Raw genomic sequence first — 22812 nt, forward strand, 5'->3', positions numbered from 1 at the left:
AATGTAAACTAAACTACTTTTTTTTTTTGCCCAGCTGCTGCCATCATCATGTTGATGATTTTTTATAATACTAATAGGCTTAAGTACAACAGACTCATTATGTTGGGTTCTGTAATATTTTTTTCCCCATAAGGATAAATGTAAAACTTGAAAGTAAATAATAAATGGTGATAAAGCAAGCATGAAAGTAATATGTAGCAAAATACAATAAGTTGACTAAAACTGCTTCTAACTTTGTGATACGACAAACAAGAGATATGATTAACAAAAAATAAACACAGCAAAGCAGAAAAAACAACCACAGACACATTTCAGGTTTGCTAGGCCGAAAGTGAGAGACAATGGCAGGTAGTGTTGAGCTAATACACTGCATTATTTGACTTATATACACTGTATATATTTCACAAGATTTCATTTAAGAATCCAAATTAAAAAATGACGAATACACTTGTGTAGATAAATACTGTAGATATACTCTCTGCATTTGACCCTTTTGCTATTAAACACATTTTTGTAGTTAAATGGCTGTATCTTGGCGAAACTGAAAATTTTTGGTTATTGAATTACTTGATCATTTTAGGTGAGAAATTCAATGTTTTGATTTAATTCTTAATGATTTTTCTGATTTTACCAAACAGCATATTTTAAAATTCATGCACGTAGACAAATCATAAAGGGAAAAAAAATCTGATGATAATAATTTTAATGTATTATTAGTTTTTCTCACATAAGGAGTATAATAAATAATGTCTGAACTTTATTTTCTTTTTCACACAACACATTAAAAATAAACAAAAACCTCTCATGTAGTACTAACAATTTATAATCTTTCAGAGTGCAACATTGCCATTAGTTGTCAAAGAGATTCAAGATGGTGCTACGCAAGTTGAAATTGTGAAATGTCTTGTAAGCAAGTAGGTAGAACATCTTTTTTTGGTATAGGTAGCAAATAACTTGAACCTAGGTTTCTGTATTTAAAACCTCTAGATTTATTATATAATGCATGTAACGACTAGGTATAATCTCTTTTATTAAGACAGTCATGGCGTCTTTATTTTCATTTGTCATAATTTTCCTATGCCTGAGCAAGCACTAATTTGATATAGTGCCTGCAATTTTTTTGCGTCTTGTCTGAAAAACCTCAAATCTGGGTCTGTTTTACATTGCGATGAATAGTTCGTTGCTAGGCCAATCTCTGAACACACAGCGAACATAAATCTTGTTCTGCGGCTCTGGTGATTAACATGAATTAAGCCAGACCTAGGCATATGGCTATGAGATAACATGGTGATTGACTTATTTTTTTTATTTTTTTTATTTGAAATTTATTTAAGCAGGATAAAATCACATTCAATGGAGAAACCTTAACACTACAAAAGGAAAATTATCTGAACTACATTGTTATTTACAGTGGCCCGGACACAACTTATAAAAGAACTGAAAGTTAAGACAACGCTGAAATAATTCATAATAATGTTTACAATACATTTTAAGCTATTTAACAAATGTCTAGCAGGAGGTTAGGCTTACCTTATAACACCTAATAATCTTCATTAACCACAATCAATTTATTCATCATCATCATATATTGAAGAGCTGTGAAGAGTGTCAATGTCATACTACTAGCAAATTCACATGCACATTTAATGTGTTGTTCACAACTTGTCACCGCAACCGTGCAGTTTGATTATACTGCCTAAAAATATTGTATAAAACAGGTTGACTGACTTATAAAGCAATTATTGTCAAGTTATTTCAGCCCCTATAGAAAATAGAGGCCGTAGGCTCCATTATTTCCTTCAAAAATGTTTTCCAGGAAATATTGGCACTTTTGGCCTGTATTTTCGATAGGGAGACAAGTAGTATGATGAGCATTGGTCTCGAACCCCCAGCCTTCCGATTGAAAGTCCAACGCTTTACATACTGCGCCACACACAAAAGAATGAGGTTGTGTGCTTATGTTTAGGGTGGCTTATGCAGATGCCAAGACCTGACTGCTTTATTATTTTCAAAGGGTGTTCAGACCTTGTAGAGAATTTGGCAATATGGGGTTTATTCGGGTAAAGTATTCATGAAATAGATTTCAAAAATTAATAAAGTTATGTTGGGACTTTTAATTGGAAACCCAAAGTTTTTAGCACAGTGCTTCCATAATGCTTAGTTTGTTGGGTATACATAATTTCCAAAAATACATCCCCCTTTCTGGACGTTAAATATAAATTTAACGGTAAATATTTGATCCCTTACGGTTCCAGGAGCTCATGTTTCTGTACATTGGTCTCTGTGATTGTTCCTCTACCCCTTCCTTATCCGTTGATTGTCTTACATGTTTTGTTGTGGCAAACATACCTCCTTGCTGTTTTTTCCTTTCTGTATGTTCTGTTACTGGCACGAACGGTCTCTGTCGCATGTATTCTGGTGAAGTGCAGCCTGTCAATTGTGGTTTGCTTTTCTTGACATCAGGTAGTTTAGTTTTTTTTCGTGCTTGGGTGTGTTGGGGGTTTTGAAATGTTGGCTTCTGTCGTGCTTGCATCTTTATGTCGTCATAAAGAAATTGATGTACATCATTAATAAATGTATTTATCTGATTGAAAAATTTTGTATGACATTGTTTTATCCTCTCAAAATCTTTTATAACATCTTGATTCTTGTCATCATCTGTAGATGTGTGTACACCATGTTTGAGGTCAGCCTGTATCTCTTTCACCCTTGCGTTTAGACTATCTTGAAATTCTTTGAAAGAATTCTGTAGTTCACTAAATAATGACTGGAGGTTCATAATTTGAAATTCAAACTTTTTTTTGCTATCCTCAGTAATTTGGTCAGACTTTAAGCTTTTTGGAAAATCACTTGCAGATTGCAAGCTATGTTCATCATCATTTTCATTGGTTTGTAGTAAACCCATGCCTTCATCTGACCTCAAGGTTTTAGGTTCATTGTCTTCAAGTGGTGTTGCTTTCTGGTAACATTTATCCAAATGGCCTTTGAGTATGGTAATAAGCTCATCAATGTACAATGGATTGCTAGCTAAATTTATAACAAATTTCAGGGTGCCTGGATCCAAATTAGTTTGATTATCCTCAACTTGTTCTGTTTGATTGACTAAATGTTGTAATGTATGTCTTTCCTTTCTTGTTTTTTGAGTTTTACTTACTACTGCTGGATGGTTGATTCGTAAGTCAGGTTGAGCTTGTCCTTTTAAACTCAAGTCAATTTTGTGTGGCTCTGCCTTTGATGATTTCTTTTCCATTCTATCAGCAAATTTTGCTGTAACAAAAAAAAAATGTTATTAAAACTGAAAATATTCTTATCAGCGTGTATCTGTCCCAAATCCTCTTTAGAATACATGCTTACATAAATAGTTAACATAAAGAATAGAAAGTAGTTGTTTGCTATTGCTCTGTATTGAGTTAACATTACTCATCTTTAAAGATTTATTCACATTTCTTAGTTTAGTACAATACATTTTAAGTAATTATTTAAAAGTGGCACACAAAATATTCAAATAATTATGCCTGATTTTAAAGTCATTACCTTTCTATCTTCAGTGTATGACTTTTGCTGTGGCGTTTATCTAAAATATCACCTAGCGCTTCCTTATAAACTATAAATAAACCTCAAGTTAACTTTGAACTTTCCGGAGAGTGTTCATGCACTAATTCATGTGGATGCATCTGAGAAGGAGTTTACAATGCTTTGCCAGGAATCCTTATTGGCCAACAGATTTAGTAGGTTGTTAGAGAGGCTTAATGTGCCCAATAATTGTAGATAAATAAAACAGCAAAAACAATTGACTGCTATATATTTATTGTTAAAGAAGGTTTTTTTTTTAATCCTGAAATTGTAATGAAACCACTAATTAACAAGTTTTTAATAGTTTTTTAAATCATTTATATAAGTAGAGTTTTTTGGCTTTTTATCTTTTATACAAAGTTTGTTTACTTTTGCTATAGCAACTGACAATACAGTACATACAATAGTATAGTCTAGCGTACATAATACATGATGCATTGCAGTGGTCATATAGTAAACCACAATAAATACAAAAGCTTTTTGTTATCTAAACATCTGACTTCATTGAACTTGTTTACATAAAGTTGTAGATGAGCATTAAGCAAAGACGGACAACCCAGTTAGCAGATTCGAAATTGAGTTGCAATAGACACATTGTGCGAAGTTTGTTTCCAGCTGGTCATGTGATATATAGTAGGTATTACTATGGAGAACATACAGTGCAATCATTGTTCCACAGTATAGGAAAAGGTAATGTTATGGTGGCAAAAATAACCGCCCACCATTAATGTGAGAAATAACTGGCAAGGAAAGGCACTACGATGGTTAAAAATAGTTTATTTTAGCGTTCTCTGTGCTTTGTATCCACATAGCTTCTGAGTTTGGTAGCAAGTTCTCTGTAGTGCTGGCTTCATAAATCGATAACAAACCATAGACAGGGTGGTGAGATCCAAAATAGTTTGATAATGCTCAACTTTCTTTCTTTAGTTAAATGATTCAGTTTTCTTTCCTTGCTTTGTGTTATTTAGCTTTATGGTGTTTGTTTTTGTTTTGAATCTAGTTCTCTAGTTTGACATGTTGTGTATTTACTCTTTGTAGACAGAAGTTATTGTTCTTGTTTTAGTCTGTCTTTGGATTCATTTTGCAATCACTCTCTATGTAGCTGTAACAAAAGGAAAGCAAAATATTTGTTATTAAACATATATAAGTATTTATATCTCTCCTAAGAATTTGCTTTGTGTAGCACGTCTCTAGCCCTGGTATTCTACCCCTCGCCTGCGAGCGAAGTCCGGCCTTCCAAATATTTTGATCTGCTACAATTAAATAATTTTCTGGCTGATTTTCAATGCAGTACTTACATAAAATGTTTTTCAGGTAACAGAAACATGACCACCTGGCATTGTTAAAAAGTGTCTGGCTTTTTCTAGGTGTATGGTAGCTCACTGTATCTAGTGCAGTAGGATATTGACATGGGGAGGAGGAGACTTATGAGGGGGTGGGGATTAAGTTGGGAAGGGGACGCTGACATGATGGCAGCACCATCTGTGGGAGCTGGGGAACACTGCTTTGATAACATATTTTTGCAATCTGAAAGTGCAATTTTTAATGAATCTAGAGGTGTCTATTTTAAAAATTTGCTCACCTCAGCACCAAACATAGTGGGGCTGAGGTAAATATGGGCATTTGAAAGTATCAGATTCCTCGACAGGTAATTGGAAGTAGATAATTCATTTTGGCCCACCGTTGGTCTCAACAGACTGTAACTGGCCACCAGCTTAAAAATGTTGAATACCTGGGGCCAGTAGCATATAATCAAACCAGTAAATGGGTGGTGTTTACACAATAGGCTCTCTAAAACAGTGACATCAATCCAGGGTTCCGCAATATAGTTTAGGATAAATTTAGACCTGTATTTTGATCATTTAGTAGTAATCAACCATTGCACTTATAATTTTCAGTATAATAATTAACTTCTTATTGTTTTGTGATCTAGTCCGGTGGTTCCCAACCTGAGGTCTGTGGACTCCTTAGGGGTCCGCGAAAAACAATTGGGGGGGGTTCCGCCAAGTCAAAGGAGGCCAAGTCAGGGGGTCCGCGAATAATGGGGTGGTCCACAAAAATTTTGGGGGTCTGCTAGATTATTAAAACAACTTTTTAATTTTTCCATTATTTCTTTTTATAGTGTGATCATGCTTTGACAGGCATGACTTTGTTCATTTTAAATTGTTTTAATTTGGGGATAAAAAGTGCCATTTCTGGCCATCTAGAAGTGGCAACTCGATGTGAGGGAAACTCAAACTATGATATTCAAAATACTTAAAACGATGTCATAATTTGATATGCAAATTGTTGATATGGTCTCTGCTTGGACAATGTTTGAAAAAGATTGAGCTAAGTGCCGGACAGAAAGTGAGGTAAGTGCCGGTCAGGAAAACTCTGCCCAAAAAGTAGGAAAACGAGATTGAAGAAAAAACATAAATTAGAACAAAAACATTGGCTATTTAAAAAAATTAAGGAAAAAACAAAAGACAGAAAATTACTTGACGTTAGTTGCAATGGTAAAAGTGAAGGTGAAATGGAGACTCATAACCATTGCGCACTATATGATCCAACCATGCGTAGGTTATTTAAGTCTGGGAAGTTAGCACTTAAATGACTTCCAACTTCACACCCAAATTGGCATCGTTACAAACACTTGATAATTTCTTGCTTGTAACTTGGTTAAACTTTAATGAAAGTATATTTAGACCAGTTGATTAATTAATTTTTGGTTTTCTAGCAACCAAACAAATGTCATCCTTGTATCTTGAATATAGTTTACATTCAAAACCTTGTTCCATTGTGACTTTCTTTAATTCCCATCCCGCCACACCATAAAAGGTTTACAAACTCTCCACCTATACCTGCGGTACTCCAATAGCAGCTTTGGATCCCTGCTTAAATATTTATATGTTGAATTGATAGAAATGTGTATGAGTTTCTCTTATAAAAAATCCTGAAGGCAAGGATGATTGTCTTTTTCTCATGAAGATCTGTTGGTGTATTTTTAGATTGAACCCAGGATCTCCATCTGATGTCTATATTCAGGTTTCTCACTTAAGCTGCGAGAAATATTTTGTTTAAAGTATTAAGATTTATGACTCCTTTAAAGGTGTTTTTGTATAATTTTCACTGGTTAAAAACTTTACTGTCATCAAGGAAGCACCTAGGCTTCAATTTCTGTAATATTATAATCTGTCCTTACAGAATACAGTGGCCAACTCAGAACCAGGCGACAGACTGGATCAGATATTCCCCTAATTATTACTTGAAAAGAAGATAGAAGATGTTTTTACTGAGTCAACCTAAATAATCTTAAGAGAACTAGCCAGAGTTTTTTTGTGCGCAAACAAGATCTTTTACCAAAAACTTTTTTCACCTGATGCAAATTGGAGAATGGCATTTAATATCAATGCTATTATAGCACCCAATAGACATCCCATAGACCAATATACAGTATACCCCCCTATTTAACAATTGAGCTTGATGTAATGTTTACACTGCAATAAAGTTGCAATAAAGTATTGCATTGTCTCTCATATTGTTTCTTTATGTTGTAAATGTTTGTTTACAATATGCTGCAAAATAATCTGTTCTGAAACTTCAGGTAGTAAAATTATGTGTTTAAGCTGTCAATATTACTATATTTATTTATTATCTTTTATACTGTAGGCACTTTCAGTACTTATGTTATTTTTTAGAAGGTTCTTTTACATAAAACATTAACAAGAAAATATGGTAAGATTAACAATGCAAGGTCCAGATAAAAATTCAATGTAAGATGTCATAGGTTAATATAATTTTGAATGATTATAATGAAAAAATATATATATTTAGGTGGAACCTCTAGCTTATTATATAAAGTAAATATAATCTCTTATATAGAGTGTGTTAGAGTATAACTATACAATTTTACTATTTGACGTTACTTCTGGTTGAGTAAAATTTAATTTCATCCAGGTAAGTATGTGTAGGTAGAATATTAAAAGGAATAGATTCTTCTTATTTTTGAACTAATAGTCCATTTACAACACTACATTTTGCCCAGCCAAATGGTGGACACACTTCTTTGCTTTGGTTGTAACCACTACTGTTATCTTTAGGCATGATGTTTGATGTTTTTATATTTCTGCATGTACGTGGTGATGGCTGAAACCCCATTGCTAACAGAAAGCTCATACGAAGGAAAATCACGCCCATTAACAGAAAATCTTGATTAAAATACCAACAAACAAGGACACATAAACTACTAATAATAATGACATATCAATTTGTACTCGACAGTCTCTGCATATTGTTTATTTAGTGGTTAATACAACAAAACAAAACAAAAACAAAAGATCTGTAATGTATTCTGGCCAACACAGCATCATCAAATTAAAATGATAAAAAAAAAAAAACACTACAGAATGGAGCAAAACATGAATTCCCCAAAACCCAATAATAGAAAACTAAAGCCAGACACTAACTGTGCCTGACGCGATTCTATTGAGAACATAACGTCAATGCGCTTGCGAAAAACAGATAATTCTTAATGACGATCTGTCTGTTCAGACTTCCAATGACAATCACAGACAGCCTCACTTTGTCTAGTGCTCACAGTGTGGAGGTGGATTCACCGTACAACCTTGGTACGATGCAGCGAATGCCCGGCTTATTACAGTACGTCTGAATCAATTTGTACGTATGCGATCAATTGTCGTCTGACTTAAAATAGTCACAGTATGTAAAATATTGGTTTACTAAACATTGTCTGAAGATGATTTGTCATAAGATTGAAATAATCAAAATATTGGTTTACTTATCATAGTCAACTTATTCACAAGTCAAATAATAAATTGAATGAAAAATAGTAGTAGTACATGGAAAAATACCAACAAAAAGATAAAAATGTTGATATTATATTACCTTGTTCTCTTTGTCTATAATGAACTTTGTCCACATTATTCAGTTTTCTTTTGACAAAAAACTGCTGAATACCCATAAGATGTCATGATATACCTATATGAAGTTCATGAATTGATCATGACCATATTTAGGCATGTCCTATGTTTTGCCAAAAAAAATGTTATAGTCTAGACAAGACCTAAATGGATTCCTGAAATTTGATTTAGTACTCCCCTGATGGTCCCATCTTGTCAAGGTGGATGCCATTGAGTCCTTGTCAAGTTTGCTCCACAGGAGCTATTAAAAATATACTTGCCACCAAGATAAGAAGGAAAAACCCCATGAAGCCATCTAAAAGTACCTTACCCAAAGACACAAGAACTATGACACAAAACAGCAATTTACTTACTTTCTAAAAAAATTAAAGCAACAATCCCTTTACAAGACAATACCCAATGTGCAGTACATAAAATAAGTCTCAATATGATGCTCAGAAATTAAAGTTTTGGGTTGTGAGAAAAAATCCTGATACCCAGGTCCCTGCAATAGGAAGACAATCATCATCCCTAAAGCTATTCAACTCCAATAAAGTGACTGGTCCCAAGTTCTTGATTTCTTAATTGGAAGTTACAAACATTGGCAGCATCATGCTAACCCTGAAGTTTGATGACTTGTGCATAATTTTGAGTACATCTTATCCTGGAAGTCAAATTTTATGTATAGTAACTTGATGCATTGTGTCCCCATGAAGACATTCGGCTGTATGCTAAATTCTGAGATTGTTCCTGGATTCCTATTTTTCCTATTTCTAGTGTTATAGGCTTCAATGCAGCAGACTTAACACGTTGATTTGTATTTTCTGCTGATCTTTGGCGGCGGTGTTCTGTTATTCGGGGCCTGATTTCTCTCATCGATTGTACCCTGTGATTTAGTTTTGGTAGCTGTTGTTGTTGCAGGTTTTGCATTGCTTTCTTCTGGCTTGCTAGTATTTTTTTGGTCTCATCTTTGTCCAACTCTCTCAGTAAATGATGTACCTCTTCAGAGAATGTACTCATGGGGTTCCAAAGGTCTTCGTAAAGATTTTTAATCGTCTTACGAACTTCTTCAATATCTCGATTCTTGTCATCATCTGTACATGTTTGTACACCATGCTTGAGGTCAGCCTGTATCTCTTGCAGCCTTGCTTTAAGGATATCTGGAAATCCTCTGAAGGTATCTTTCAGATCACAGAGCAGTGGTGTAATCTTTTCTACAATCTCCTGGAATTTATTAATTAGCAGCTCAAACTTGTTTTTTCCAGCCTCAGAATTTGGTTGAAACGATAAGCTGCTTTGAGATTCAGTTTCAAGTCTCATGTTATCTTCATGGCCATTTTCTTTGAGCTGAAAGGGATTGATTCTGGGTAAACCCATGCCTTCAGCTGAGCTCAATCTTTGAGGTGCATCCAAATAGCCTCTGAGTTTGTTAACCAGGTCACCATATTCATTGCCACATGAATCAATGACAAACAACAGGGTAGCTACATCCAAAATATTTTGGCCAACAATAACATGCTTCCCCTGGTTTGATGATTTCACATTATTTTCTTTACTTGCTTTGTGTTGTTTCTGTTTGGTACCTTTTATTTGCGTTGATAATCTTCCTGGTTTGTCCTTCTGCGATCGTTGTTCATTTAGTTTCAAGTCGATTTTCTTGCTTTTCACATTCTTTGAAGGTTGTTTTCTATCCATTTTTTGTCACTACAGCAATTTATCTGTAGTAAAAATAAATCAAGACATATTACAGATACTTAATATTTAGTATGTACCGGTATGTATCACTCCCAATTTCTACTTCACCATGCTTTAGAAATTAAAAGTACTGTATTTATTTGAATAAATGCCCTGTGGCATTTACTGTTGAGAGTAGTTTTGAGGGGGTGTTTATTCGAGGGAGACATTTATTTTTTTTTTTTGGTGTAAAATGGATACGAATATACTCAAATAATGCCCCTTAATAATTTCACTGTAAATGTAGAAATACAACACATATTACCGTCAAAATGTGTTACTATGTGATCAAAATGACTTATTGACCCCAACCAGAAAAATGTCATTCTACAGGAGTACAACATTAATAGAATGTGTTTTGGGAATGATGGTGGTTCCATTAGATTCATTTGTAGTCATTTGAGAGGTGGAGGAACATTTATTCAAGAGAAAAATAAACGTCTGTGGCGTTTATACTACGGAGGTCGTTATTCCTAATGAGGCTTTAAAGTGGAGTTTATTCGAGGTAGACGCTTATTCAAAGGGGGGCATTTATTTGAATAAATACATTATATACTGAAGTCTGAGATTAATATAATTGATGATGACAAAAGTGTTCATTGTTATTTTTATTGTTGTACAGTATTTCAAATTTTACCTGAAAGTCAAAACGATCAGTACAATATCAACTTTTGGTTAGTGCTAAATATTTCTGAAATGGATATGGGCTAACTTTTTGTTATATAATCAAATACATTTTGAGAATAAGGGCATGATTAATGTAAAAGTGACTGTTTGCTCAATCTGATTCTACTGTAATCTTTGTACTTTCCACTTTTAATAATGAATGTCATGAACATCAAAAGGCTTTGATTCTCATTTTATTACGTTGCCCTGCTACCACCTTTGTACTAAATACCATAAGACAGCATTATGTAAGTTCCCTTTAGCTTTTATTGTCAGATAATGATAATACATTTTTTGGAAATGGAATTTTCACTCAAGCGAATAACAGCGTATTACTATTAAATTAGGACTTCTATAAATAGTTTCTATAAAATTACCAGCTACTTCATGCACAAAAATAGTAAATTAATATGCCTAAAATAGAGCAACGCCCTGGGTATCATGTGTAGGTAAATGATAATAATGATGATGATAATTGATAAACCTTTTATATATTCATTATTAATATACTGTATAAAAGTTTTATCAGTTATCTGATGGGTTTCTATACATTTACCTACTCAAGATACCTTGAGTAAGTAAATGTACAGAAACCCATCAGATAATTGTTAAACCTTTTATATATTATTAATTAATATAAAAAAGGTTTATCTATCTGATGGGTTTCTCTACAATTTCCTACTCAAGATACACAGGTTGTTGGCCAGGAAATAGCTTAGTTATTATATATTCGGCCATGTATTGAGGGGTTCTCGTCAAGCAGGCTATAGGAATTTTCAGCCCACATCATGTTAGTCGCCCTACAGCTAGTCTAAAATAAGATAAAATATAAATAACAAAATTAAGCGCTATTATTGCATCATTTCACAAATAATAGAAAATACTAATAATTCTGTTGAAATGGTAGGTATACATAAGTTTCTTTGTCTTATTAATATTTAAGTAATTTAATTTTTAAATTACTGAAAAATTTAATAAAAGAAAGAAATGTATGTATACGTGCTCTACGGGTTTAGCTTACCTTATTTTAGACTAGCTGTGAGCAGACTAACATGCATTCGTGGGCTGAAAATGCCAGCGGCCTGTCAGGTGAGAACCCCCAATACATGAATACAGTATATGATATATAAGCAACTTCCTGGTCGTAATTAGAGCATGATTACTCAGTTTGCCGAAATAGAATAATAATCTGTTTAGATTAATTCAATTCCAATAATCTATTAGAATACTACATACATGTATTAAATTTATAAAATCAATGTATTTCTAAAATATTAAAATTAAGTTTAACATACCTGATTTTAAAAGCGTTAACTTGCATCTTCAGTGTCTAACATTTGGATGCCAATGAATGGTTTTGTAGGACACTTGCCCACAATGGTACTGAAATCATTTCGAAATTTATTTCCTCCTTCTAAACTATTGTTAAACTTTTAATATTTTAACTTTGACCTTAAAAGAAAAGTAAGATATGCCCAATATTTACTGTATGTAAATATACACCATGAAGCAATTAATAAACCAATTCATTAGGATTTTCAAATCCCATTGCAATTAAAACCACAAAATAATGATAGAAAGTTTGTTTATCTAGTAAGGCAACTTTCAATACAGTCTATTTTCGGAATGAACTATATAAACTGCTATAGAATGCTGTTTGTTATTTGAACAGTATTCATTTTCATATAATGTTATTTCACTAAAAATACTATCTAAATTTGTAGACTAGCATTGTACATCTTGCTATATATAACTTTGAAGTTTACCCTAATGGATTTAAAACCAAAGAATAGATTGCGTATAAAGTGCACACATACATAGATATTATTAAGAGTGAAGTAACAGTGCTTTTTGATTTTAGGTCAACACATCAGTGGAATTTACGGACGGTGTGCCTTATTTGGCCAAATATAGCGTACTCGATCTGTAGGCGAGACAAAGCAAATTTTTTTTTAAATAGTTGGCGGCTAACGTAATAGCAGAAGAAAAATGTGTTTATTTTTATTGTCAGTCATAAAAGTCCATAAAAATGTGTCTAATAACCTAATTATATCCAATTTTAATGTTTTTTGATGTTCTACATCCTTCATGCATCATGTACTGTAGAATGACAAATAAGGCTCGCCAAACTGTCAATAATGTTAGTATTAGAAAAGATTAAACCTAATTTATTACTTACATTACAGGCTACATTATCATATTCAAGAATACCTTGTAAACCTAAAACATATTGGAATGCCTCACAATTTTGTATATGATCATTTATAACACTATCAGATTGTGAAGAATGTTCTTTAAGTCTAGTTATAAAGCATCTATCTGTCTTACCAATATAGTTCAAAGCTACCTACAAAAACAAAGAAAGCTCCCATATAGTCACTATTACAACCTGGACATTTAAAATGATAAACAACAGAGCTCCTATATTCCTTAGGGGTTTGATCTTTAGTAGATATAAAATTACTTGAGAGGCATTTTTGTACTGCCATAATGTTCTGAATTTTACCTCTTTAACAAAGTGTTTCTTTACTTTTTTGAAGCATCTACGTAAAATGGACAGTATCTGTTATTACATGTAAATTGCAATCAAAATTGTAGCCAAAATAGGCAAGCAGATTATGGCCAAAAAGTCCTCTAAAAATCGTTGAGGTGGCAATGCAAGTACTACCAGTTAATTTTGATATTTTCTAAAAATATAGGTCTTGAGACGTTCAGAAGTCAAAATTACCCAAAATCCCTTTTTACGCAAAATTACGCATTCAAAATGGCCACCATTTTTCCGCTTTAAATTATAGTTTTAGCTAAATTATATATAAAATATCATTACTCGAATAATAATCATCAACAATTGGTGAAACTTACTCAAAATATTCATTAATAATCGAAAATGAATCTTGCATTAAGAAAAACTACAATTTCAATCACCATAGCAACTGTTGCTATGCAAATTTAAATTTCCTATTTATTCATGAAATTTAAGTATACAGGAAGCTTAAAGTTTATTAAAATCTTAATTGTCATGTTGAGGTCTACGTTGACTCGCGAGATAGGTTAGAATTCGAATTATACTCAGTAGACTTTATGTAGTTCCTTTTTATGTTTTATTATATATCACAATCAATCAAATATACAAAATGTGCTGACTTCATAATTTAAACATAAAACGTTTACTCTCTATCTCTGTCTCTTTCTCTGTCTCCTTCTCTGTGTTCTCTACGTGTCCTCTCTCTAATATTTTCATTTTCTCATATATATATACGTATATATATGGGACCAAATGGGAGGAGCTATATAGATTCCAAGAAGATGGTTAATGACACATCATTACCGCATGAAAAGCAATACGTGAATCTAACTTGTACTGTATCACCTTTGTTAATTATTATTATTATTTGAGGCTTGCCATCCCAAAACCAGCGTCAGTGACCAAAAAATGCTATGCTTGAAAACATTTCTTGAGGAAATTTTTGAATCCATTTTTGAGGAAATTTTTTAATGCATTGAATCTAACCTAAGTATAATAATTTTCAATTATTATACGAAGGTTAGATTTAATGCTTGAAAAAAATTCTTGAGAAAATTTTTAATGCATTTTTGAGGAAATTTTTGAATGCATTGAATCTAACCTAAGTATAATAATTTTCAATTATTATACGAAGGTTAGATTTAATGCTTGAAAAAATTTCTTGAGGAAATTTTTGAGGAAAACTTTTGAATGCATTTTTGAGGAAATTTTTGAATGCATTGAATCTAACCTAAGTATAATAATTTTCAATTGTTATACGAAGGTTAGATTTAATGCTTGAAAAAATTTCTTGAAATTTTTGAGGAAAATTTTTGAATGCATTTTTGAGGAAATTTTTGAATGCATTGAATCTAAACTAAGTATAATAATTTTCAATTATTATACGAAGGTTAGATTTAATGCTTGAAAAAATTTCTTGAGGAAATTTTTGAGGAAAACTTTTGAATGCATTTTTGAGGAAATTTTTGAATGCATTGAATCTAACCTATTAAGTATAATAATTTTCAATTATTATACGAAGGTTAGATTTAATGCTTGAAAAAATTTCTTGAAATTTTTGAGGAAAATTGTTGAATGCATTTTTGAGGAAATTTTTTAATGCATTGAATCTAAACTAAGTATAATAATTTTCAATTATTATACGAAGGTTAGATTTAATGCTTGAAAAAATTTCTTTAAGAAATTTTTGAGGAAAATTTTTGACTGCATTTTTGAGGAAATTTTTGAATGCATTAAATCTAACCTAAGTACTAGATTTGAACTCGTCACTGAGGACGAGTTTGGTGATCTGCCGTACCTTGACCCTCACGAAGCACGCGCGGTGCTGATTGAAAATTATTATATGCTAAAACATGCTCTATTTAGTTTTTAAAATGAGTAATTTTGAGCATTTTAATCACTTACGAATGAGTACACATACGTCTTAATGTCCGTGCGCACGGTAATGATATTAATACAGTGTCACAAACCCAAAACATGTAACCGAAACCAGCTTCAGCTTCAGTACGTGCTGTGGGGGTGGAAATGAACGTACGGCGTGTAAATTATGGAAAGTTTTGGAATACTGAAAATGACCTGAAACGTGCTTTAAATTATCTGAAAAGTGATATTAACAATTTTAAAATTTTAACGCACAAGTACGAATACCTTATACGACGTGCCTGAGAACGGTAATGGCACATGAATTTAAACCTTGTCAAGATCAATTTAAAACCCCCTGTTGGTTAGTAATGCCACACGAATTTTCCCTTTACAGTATACGAACTATCGGTCTGATAGCGTCGAAAAACAGTCTGCCGCCCTCTATTATAAAATTGTTTACATCTTTTAAGAAAGAAAGAGGGGAAGGCTCCAAAAAAGCATTCTTTTTTACCATGATGAAGTCATCAAAATGAAAAATAAAGGGACACTTCTGAAAGAGAATTGTCTCAGCTATAACATACTCACTCGCTCGAGAAGCGGATCACCAATAATAATTTTCCATTTAGTGTACGATGCATGCTCTACTAATTGCTTTATAAGTCAATCGCCTTCTTTTAATTTTAGTTTTTTATAACCAACTGTTGTAGTAGTCATCGGTTGCTATAGTGATGTGAATAGTATACATGTGCGTATTTACAGTTAGCTGTGCATATGCTGATTTTTGCTCCTGCAGTACGTGTTTAATTAACTGCACATCAGCAGTACAGTACGGATACGATGAATAACTATTGTAATTTGTATTGTGTTAGAAAGAACTTGTTTGTAATGCTATTTTGATAGACTTTCGTCAAAGAAATAAACATTTCAGCATTCGAGAGAGAATACAGTCACTGACGTCCTTTTAGGTCGGTGCATGCTGACAGGTAAAATTGTGCAATGATTTCATAACTAGGTCTAGTAGTAGTAGTAGGAGGAGGCCTGGGCGGCCTCCTGCCTTGCCGTAGGCCTACATCTAAATTTGTTCCTTGAGTCTTTAAAATAGGTCTAGAATATTCCTATTAAACGTTCAGTTTGTTGTGTTTATGAGGGTCCATTGATTTAATGAAATCCTTAATTGTTCATACTTAATATTGAATTTGAAAAAAATCGTATTGCACATGAATCCATGGAAATTCAATTAATCTACCTAAATGTTGATTTATAAATCACTGTTCATAGAAAAAATTTGCGATCTACACGCAAGTAACTGTATCTACTAGCTGACCAGGGACCTCAATTAGTTCACAGGTACCTACTTGCACGCACAGGCGGCGTAGAAAGAGATTCTCCATTTATGCTTGCATTGAAGGCAGTGCCTTACGATATGCGATTGAACAAGTACTGTTCCCCATGGCAACATTGTAGAACTGCCTGCAGTTTGAGACTTCGGTATTTATTGTTGTAATGTTTTGAATCAAATTACTTAGTCCATATTTTTTAACGTGGCGCTAACATTTTCAGCGTGGTGTAATATTTTGCCTAAGTGTGACGGTCATTTCGTTCATTTGCCCAAGCGTGGCGGTCCCGCCACGCTTAAGTATAGCTGGCGAGACCGCTGATTTAATGTGCTTGTTAATTCTGATAAAACTGATCGGAGATAATGACAACAATTTTTGTTGCAAAGCCTGTAGCCTCCAATTTTAAAGTTGGAACAAATATTTTACTTCTATCAGATTCTCAATTGTTTGAATGATTATTTTATTACCAAATTCTCCGAAACGGAGGACAAGTTTGTGGTATATCCATGCCTTCAGCTGAACTTAAGCTTTGAGGTTCATTAGTTTTAAGTGATTCTGCCTGCTGGGAAAGTTTATCCATACAGTATCCGTGTTTGATAGTTTGATTTTCACCATCTTCAAAACATGGTTTTGAACAAAGGCTGTTTGGAGAGTAAGTTATAAAATTTTCACTTAGTTGATTGGAATATTTTTGTGGCACACCCATGCCTCCAGTTGAGCGCAAGCTTTGAGCTTCATTGTCTTTAAGTGATGCTGTCTGCTGGGAAGGTTTATCCATAGAGCATTTGAGTTTGATAGCTTGATTTTTAGTATCTTCATAACTTAAATACGCTAAATACAGGCTTTTTTGAGAATAGGTTATAACATTTTCTCTTAGCTGACTGACATCAATTTTTGGCACACCCATGCCTTCAGCCGAACTCAAGCTTTGAGGTTCATTGTCATTAGATGATGTATATTTGTCCAACTCACTGACTAAAATATGTACCTCTTCATAAAATCTACTCATCTGTTTCCAACCGTCTTCACAAAGTATTTTAATCATCTTCCGCTTTTCTTCAATTTGATTTTTATTATCGTCAATACATGCAACATGTTGGAGGTCGTTTGCTTCAACCAGATTCTCTTCCATCCTTGTTTTGACAATGTATGGAAATTCTTTCAAAGAATATTTCAGGTGATAGAGTAATGATTTAATGTTTTCTACAAGCTCCTGTAATTTATTAATTAGGATCTCAAACTTGTTTTTCCCATTTTCATAACTTGGTTCAAACTCTAAGCTTCTTCGAGATTCAGGTACAAGCAGCATGTTACAGCTATCATCATTTTCTTTGAGCTGATTGTGACAGATTCTTGGAAAACCCATGCCTTCAGCTGAGCTCAGTCTTTGAGGTGCATCCACATAGCTTCTGAGTTTGGTAACAAGGTCGGGGTAGTCCGGGCCACATAATTTGATAACAAACAACAGGGTGGTTGTATCCAAATTAGCTTGGCCAACCTCAAGTTGTTTCTGGTTGCATGAACCATGCTGTTTCTGATTGTTACTTAGTGTTTCTGCAGATAGGCTGAATGATTTATCTTGTGCATGCAGTCCATGTGTTTCCCTCTGTGGAGACTGTCTATCCATTTTCGATCATAGAAATTCAACTGTAAGAAAAAGAAGCAAAATATATTTGTTCTTGGGTCGAACACCTATGGAACATATATAGCATGAAAGAATATAACATAATAAATTTCCTCCCCCCCCCCCCTTCTCCCGGACACGGACACCCTGCTGGTGCCACCAATCCCCTATGGAAGACATGCTACTCTATGCTAGGCCTGTTTCACTGACATTGCTGCAAGCAGGCAGTATCTATTGAAGTATAGTAGTACAGTCAACAGATGGAAGCTGGTGGTTTGTTATGTGTTTCATACTTTGACACGTAAGATGTTATGTCTTACGTAACCTGTATGTATGACCATGGAGGAATTAGTTTTTAGACTACTAATTTCCTCCATGGTATGACATAATAGTAATAGAAAAGATAATAATAACAATATTGTTTTTATACTTTCTGATAGGCTAGTATTTGCCACTGATAAATTCATAAGAACACATTTACAGTAGCAACAATAAATGGACACCATGCTGTGCCTTGTGTAAATACACAGTCAAAATAATGGTTATTTTCAGTCTACAAAACATCACATAACCACATGATGATCAGACCTTTTTTCCTCATTTCTTCTCCAACATAATAGATTGATTATTAAACGCTATTTTAAATACAGTGATGGTGTGGTTATACTTACCTTTTATTCTATGTGCCGTTCGATCTTCTACAGTTCATTAAATGTTTTGTGGCAAACATACTCTTCATTTCGTATTGTACTTGTTGCTATGGACACAGTAAACAAATCAATAAACTGAATTTCATGTCTATTGTACTAATTCATATTGTTGTGATTGTTCATTTCATTTCTGATCTATAGTACTGTACTACATTACAGAATTATAAAATGAAAAGAGTTTAATATTTATTGACTTCATTTTCTAAAGATTTAATTGATATAAATACAAATTACCATATTAAAAAAAGGAAGAGGACAAAGACCCAAGAAGATAAAGAAATTAAATCCTCAGCAAAAAAGTAAGAACACAGATACAAAAATTAAATGTTTGAATAAAATAACTGATTTTTAAAATTTTTAATTCCTTAATTAGTTCAATTGTTATGTTAGAAAATCATATCAATCACAACAAAACAGGTTTGATTTATATAGGTCAGAGAAAAATGAAAATTGCTTTTGAAGATTATATTGAAAGTTGAGATTCTTCAGAATTTTTTGGAAAATGTCAGTCAATTGTGGAGGCCTAATAACAGATTAAAAATCAATAAATTATTTTTGGAATTTGTAATTTATATGCCAACTTGTGTATTGAATGTACACAAACTCACCTGTGCTGTAATGCTTGGATATTCTCTTTTAGCCTTTCCAAAGAAAAAGAGCTGCTGGGAGGCCAGTGTGTTTGCCTGGAGCCATGTCTAATTATTTCAACATAAGACAAAAGTTTACTGGGGCACTCTGGCCTGTGAGCCCAGAGTTTCATATTTGACCTTTAGGCATACATTTAGTTACTAGGTAGTTTTTGCCGCACAACGTTAACCTTTGCTGCACAATGTTAACGGATGATGTCATAATTTATTCATCTTGTGTTGCGGAGTATATTAATTTCAGGATTGTACGTGTTTCCGCATGTGTATTTTGATTGGTTTACAAAAGAGGCGGAGCTATTGCGTTGCATGTTAGGTTATAAAGTTAAGCCGTACACTCACTGTGGGTCGACGGTCATTGGCTGACGCGACTCTATGAAGAATGCAACGCGACTACATACGCGTAACTGATCGTTTTAAATGGCGATCCATTCAGACTGCCACTGACAATCAGCAGACAGCATCGTGTTGTCTAGCGCTCACAGGGAGCTGAGTTTGATTCATCGTGCGACGGTTGTACGATTGTCGTACGACGCATTGAGTGCCCAGTTTTAAGGTTAGCGTCATTCGGCAAAAGCTACAATAGATCCCCTCCTTTGGGACACCCCTAGTCAGGGGAAACCACTATTAAGGGACTCTTTTACGTTAAACGAGGAGGGGCAATATATCTTTCAACACTACGGCCAACCCCTATTACGGGGACACCCTTATTATTGGGACGGGGACACATCATAAATGTGCCAAATGGTCAAATACCCCCTAAGGACACTTAATTTTTTTTCATCATATTATCTCAACAACTACAGCAGCCTCAAAGTAAGAAAAATTCATTCAACTTCATATTTTAACACCTTTTGAGCAATAAACCAGAATTTTCTCAACAGAATTTTTAGAGTAAATGTTGGTATAGGCCTACTGAATGTGTTACTTCATATAACCAATCTTGTCAATTTGACCCTTAATCGTGGGGATTTCGTTTCCTTTGTTTTCATGTACTTTTATATCGGATTCTAATACATTCCATAACTGCACTAGTAATTCTAAGTTGTTATTCTATTCATGCTACTGTGCATACATCCCATATGAAGCTCAATATTTTAAACAAAAAAAGGAATATTTGGTCATTAAAATTGCATCATGAAATAATATTGGGAACATTTTATTATTATTTATTATTATATCATTTATACAGCGCCTTTTCTTTGTAGACACAATGTGCTTCTTTTCCCTTGGTTATTGGGTCCTCATGTTTTAAATGTTGCTGCTGGTAAACATCCCAGGAGTAGGCAACCCCACCAGGTAGTCTACCTATTTATACTCCTGGGTAGAGAGAACCCATGCAGTGACAGTTTGATGAAATTGGGAGGGAATAACATATCCCATACAGGCCTGTATGGTCTACCTATGAGTCCAACAAGACAGGTTATTACAGGAGAAGCAATGCAGATAAAGTGCCTTGCTCAAGGACACAAGCGATTTTGGGAAACCATACCGATCCCGCTGCACCAAACCACTTCTACAAGATATAAACAATTGTTGTTTTAATTACATTTGTGCTGACAGACTTTATATTATAAATGAATTGTACTTGCATTTCAAATTTTTGCTATAAATTAGTTCTAATTCTACTTAATAGCTGATTCTTATGTTATAAAATTAAAATTATACAGAATGTATGTCATCATTGTATGAAAACCTCTATTAAGGGGACAAGTTTGCATTTTTTTGGTTAATGTCCCTTGAATTGGGGTGCCCCTATTCAGGGACACCCCTATTAAGGGGACACTTTCTTAGTCCCGAAGGTGTCCCCTTAATAGAGGAATAGCAGTGGTAGTAGTTCTGTGCATGGTTTTCTGATATTAAGGCTTACAATTTAAACATCACTTATATCGTAATAATCTTTTATTCTCTCCAGATCTGGAAACATACATTTTGATCAAATCACAAAGACCAGATCAGTTCATGATGTTATAAACAATGTAAGTAACATTATTTATTTTCTGCACAAATTTCAATTTCATAGCACCTACAATGGTTGATACGTTACTAACAGCTGAGGCAGAGAAAGTTTGTGATTATGGCACCTAGATGGCTGGAAATGGCATTCCCAGACTTAAATTTTAATATAATTTTCTTTTATTCTCCATTTTTTATAATTTTGAAATGAAAAAAAATGGGGGAGAGGATAGGGGAGGGGTGTGTGGTTGGCTGGCTTCTCCCTTCCCCCTTGAATCTGCCACTGCCATGGAGATGGGTGAAATGAAATCCATCATTAGTTAAAAAAAGAGATTCCTACTCATTGTTCCATACTACTGTATATAGTTCTTCTTGACTGCTTTTTTTTTACATCTTGGTATATTAGGCTTGATCAATATTGATGAGAGGTGGCCACAATATTTATTTAATTTGTAAGCCATGAAATATTTGCACCTATGGCTGAGACATAACGTAACCCACTTCACAACCCGTCAAAAGTGTAAGCTGGGGTAACTAAGCATGGTTGGCCTAGAATGGCTGGCATGCTTTGAACACAATTGATCTTTCTGTATGTCAATTAAATATATCAATTGGAACAGTGGTGTGTGCTTGTCTGACACACACACACACACACCCACACACACACACACCCACACACATATTCCTGTATAAGAGACAGGTTTCCAATACATCCCCCCCCCCCCAACACACACTTCCTACATACACACACATGCTTTTTTTAGGTGAGTTTACGCTGTTGTTTTGTGGGACCATGTGGTCAATTTTTTAATGCCTTAGCGTATTTTTTTTCCAAAATAATAAAATTTCTTATAATATGTCATTTGTATTTTGTCATTTTGTTTTAATTTTATGTCAGTTTGTTGAATTTCTCCATAATTTAGTTGAATCTTAAAGGGGTGAAGTTGTATGTGAAGTTTCTAAAGAAGTTATTCATCAATGGCCCCAGTGAAGACAGGTAAATCATGATATGTGTGTGAATGAGTACGAATGCACAAAGTAGAAACATATACATTTACATAATAGACATAAAAAATTTTTTATTTCAAATATTTTGAGAACTCCTGTGCTCTTCCTCAGCGATAACACATATGATTAAAAAAGCCTTTCAAACTAGCAAATGGTAATAAACCATATAGCAGTGATTGTGATAAATCGTAAGTGATACGTATAATTAAAGGTGAATTATAATGGGCAGTAACAACAAAGAATATAAAGATAAATGAAAGGGCTAATCTGCC

At 33.7% G+C, this 22812-nt stretch overlaps 3 protein-coding genes across 3 annotated transcripts in view; 1 reads left to right on the forward strand and 2 right to left on the reverse strand.

Moving 5' to 3' along the window:
* LOC117114615 (myb-binding protein 1A-like protein) overlaps positions 1-22812 on the forward strand; it is a 53830-nt gene that overhangs the window by 5021 nt on the left and 25997 nt on the right. Inside the window, exons 7-9 of the mRNA XM_033258307.1 lie at positions 835-914; positions 21492-21555; positions 22456-22529. Coding sequence (XP_033114198.1) covers positions 835-914; positions 21492-21555; positions 22456-22529 — 218 coding nt within the window. The remainder of the gene's footprint in view (positions 1-834; positions 915-21491; positions 21556-22455; positions 22530-22812) is intronic.
* LOC117116168 lies at positions 7823-12467 on the reverse strand. Its single transcript, XM_033260171.1, has 2 exons — positions 12170-12467; positions 7823-10192 (listed from the first exon to the last, which is right to left on the reverse strand). Exon 2 carries the CDS (start codon positions 10167-10169, stop codon positions 9153-9155), a length of 1017 nt encoding a protein of 338 aa, XP_033116062.1. The 5' UTR covers positions 10170-10192; positions 12170-12467; the 3' UTR covers positions 7823-9152.
* Positions 15892-18960, reverse strand: LOC117116158. The gene is made up of 2 exons (XM_033260158.1): positions 18894-18960; positions 15892-18245 (listed from the first exon to the last, which is right to left on the reverse strand). The coding sequence occupies exon 2, from the start codon at positions 18223-18225 to the stop codon at positions 17062-17064; it is 1164 nt and encodes a 387-aa protein (XP_033116049.1). The 5' UTR covers positions 18226-18245; positions 18894-18960; the 3' UTR covers positions 15892-17061.

The sequence above is a fragment of the Anneissia japonica genome, unplaced genomic scaffold, assembly GCF_011630105.1.
Source record: "Anneissia japonica isolate Jap-2015-1 unplaced genomic scaffold, ASM1163010v1 scaffold199_len4679917_cov187, whole genome shotgun sequence".
NCBI lineage: Eukaryota > Metazoa > Echinodermata > Crinoidea > Comatulida > Comatulidae > Anneissia > Anneissia japonica.

Coding starts and splice junctions, on each gene's coding strand:
- LOC117116158 (XM_033260158.1), bottom strand. CDS start 18,225: ATGGATAGACAGTCTCCACAGAGGGAAACACATGGACTGCATGCACAA.
- LOC117116168 (XM_033260171.1), bottom strand. CDS start 10,169: ATGGATAGAAAACAACCTTCAAAGAATGTGAAAAGCAAGAAAATCGAC.